The sequence below is a fragment of the Sorex araneus genome, chromosome X, assembly GCF_027595985.1.
Source record: "Sorex araneus isolate mSorAra2 chromosome X, mSorAra2.pri, whole genome shotgun sequence".
Classification (NCBI taxonomy): Eukaryota; Metazoa; Chordata; class Mammalia; order Eulipotyphla; family Soricidae; genus Sorex; species Sorex araneus.
In genome coordinates this window covers 92,160,900-92,163,075 of record NC_073313.1, presented here as the reverse complement: position 1 = coordinate 92,163,075, position 2,176 = coordinate 92,160,900, and the positions used below count along the sequence as shown (strand labels likewise).

Below are 2,176 nucleotides of genomic sequence, written 5' to 3'. Positions count from 1 at the left end.
CCCCCAACACCACCATCAAACACAACGCACACAACCAAACGCCCCCCCACCCCCCCCCACAAAAAAAAGACAAAAAAATAAAAGATGGGGGTGGCGCCCGCTCCATGGTGTGTCGCTGCGCCGCGAGGTCCGCTGGGCCGGTAGGTGTCGCTGTGGCAGCGGCGATCAGGCGCCAGAGTCGGGGCTTGTCTCTCAGGATTTCCGCCTGGGGCCGCGGGGCCTTGGCGCGCTGGGGATCGGCGACACGAAAGGAGCCGCGCGGGCCGGACGCTCGACGCCGCTGAGCAGGCGGCCCGGACGGGACTGGGACTGAGCCAGGACTGAGCAGGGCGCCCCGGAGGCGCCTTCCTGCCGGCCGCCGCCGCGTCTGGCCGCCGGGAGGGCCCGTGGCCGGCGGGCGTCGCGCTCGCGCCGTGACTAGGCCGGGGGGGGGGGGGCGCCATGGCGGTGGAGTTCGGAGACCAGGCGAGCGGCTTCCGCCACAAGGAGGTGATCCAGTTCATCAACAACGAGGTGCTGCAGAACGGCGGCGGGCCGGATTTCTACCGCGCCTACCGCTCGCGGCCCTGGCCGGAGGTGGAGGACCAGCTCCAGCTCATCCTGGCCGACCCGCACGTCCCCAGCACGCTCAAGCGCGCCAACACCTGGAGCGCGCTGGCGCTCGGCGTGCGTTTCGGCGCCCGGCAGCACGACGAGCACCAGCTCCGGGTGCAGGGGCTCCTGGAGCAGATGGATGAGCGCGTGGCCGCCTCCACGGCCCTGTCGGGCGAGCTGCGGAGGCTGCGCGAGGAGCGGCGGCTGTCGGCCGCCGAGATGCAGGCCACGCAGAGCGCCCTGCAGCAGGTCCTGGAGGAGCAGCAGAAGATGCTCCAGCGCCTGTGTCTCCTGGAAAGCATCACCCTGGCCCTGGCCAGGCCGCCGTCCCTGCTCATGCCCCCGCTGGGCTCGGGCCAGCACACGCTGTCGCCGTGGCCGCCGAGCTCCGACGAGCACAGCAGCCTGGCAACGGCTGTGCCCCGCCTGCCGCTCTGCGAGGGGCACATGCTCTGCATGCACGGGGCCCAGTGCCCTTTCCTCCATGGCCTGCCCTCCTCCGTGGGCCCGCCCGGACTGCAGCCGCTCCCCTTCCAGGCTCCGTTGCGGCGCAGATTGCCCTACTCGACGTTTTTACGCGCCGTGGCCCCGGAGTCGGAAACAGCAGAAGCAGCAGTGGCGGCGACCGAAGGAGCATCATCGGTCGCCCCCCAGATGCCTCGTCAGCCGTCGTACCCACCTGGGCTGTGGGTCGGAGCGGGAGCCCGGGAGGAGGCGGGCCTGCCCTGTGCCCAGAGAAGCCACGAGGAGCCGTATCCTGAGAAGCTCCAGTGGGAATGTTCGCTGGTGGAGAGCAAGAGCTGCAACCAAGAGAAAGGCTCCGTGTATCCCAGCGGGGACGGCCGGAGCCAAAGCCAGAAAGATCTGGAGAGTTCCCTGATGGCGGTGGTCCTGGGAGACAACAAGAGCCCCAGCCACAAGGAATGTCCAGCGATGTCTCAGGAGATGAGTCCCTTGGGAAACAGCAGCCACGACCAAGGAGAAGGGTCAGAGAAGCCAAAGGAGGTGTCCTCGCAGGAGTACGACAGTGGTCCCAGCGGGAGGAAATTCTCAGAGATGCAGCTCTCTCAGGGGCAGGAGGCCCTTGAAATCCAAGAGCAAACAGCCCCAGAGCCTCAGCACCTGGAGAGGTATGTTAGCTACCATCCACGGGACTGGAAATGCCAGTCCTGTAAAGCTTTAAATTTCTCATGGCGGAAGGCCTGTTATAAATGCAAGAAAAGCTGCATGACCCTTGAGAGAAAATGCCTGGGTTCACGCAAAACTCAGCGACTTCAAGAAGGTAAGAATTGAAATACTTTCTAGAGTAACAAGTTTAGTAAGAGATTGTTCTTATAAAAGAGAATTGGGGGCAGAGAGGTAGTTGAGGGGGTAGGATACAGCAGGGGGTACCTTGCACACAGCTAAATTTCACTGGGTGTGACCTCCAAAACAAAAGCAAGCAAAACAAACCACTAATTTACTATATTTCACAGAAAAATTTTAAACTAGAATTAACATAAAATGGCGCATCACCCGTTACAGAAAGTAATATCATTTTTGGATCATTTCAGGTACACAGGCATTCACATTCGGTTATCTA

General features: G+C 62.4%; 1 protein-coding gene across 1 annotated transcript; it reads left to right on the top strand.

Annotated features, from left to right (window-relative positions):
• Positions 1 to 441: 441 nt before the first annotated feature.
• Positions 442 to 1,887, top strand: LOC129399752 (putative testis-expressed protein 13C). Its single transcript, XM_055121126.1, has one exon. The coding sequence runs from the start codon at positions 442 to 444 to the stop codon at positions 1,885 to 1,887; it is 1,446 nt and encodes a 481-aa protein (XP_054977101.1).
• Positions 1,888 to 2,176: the final 289 nt, after the last annotated feature.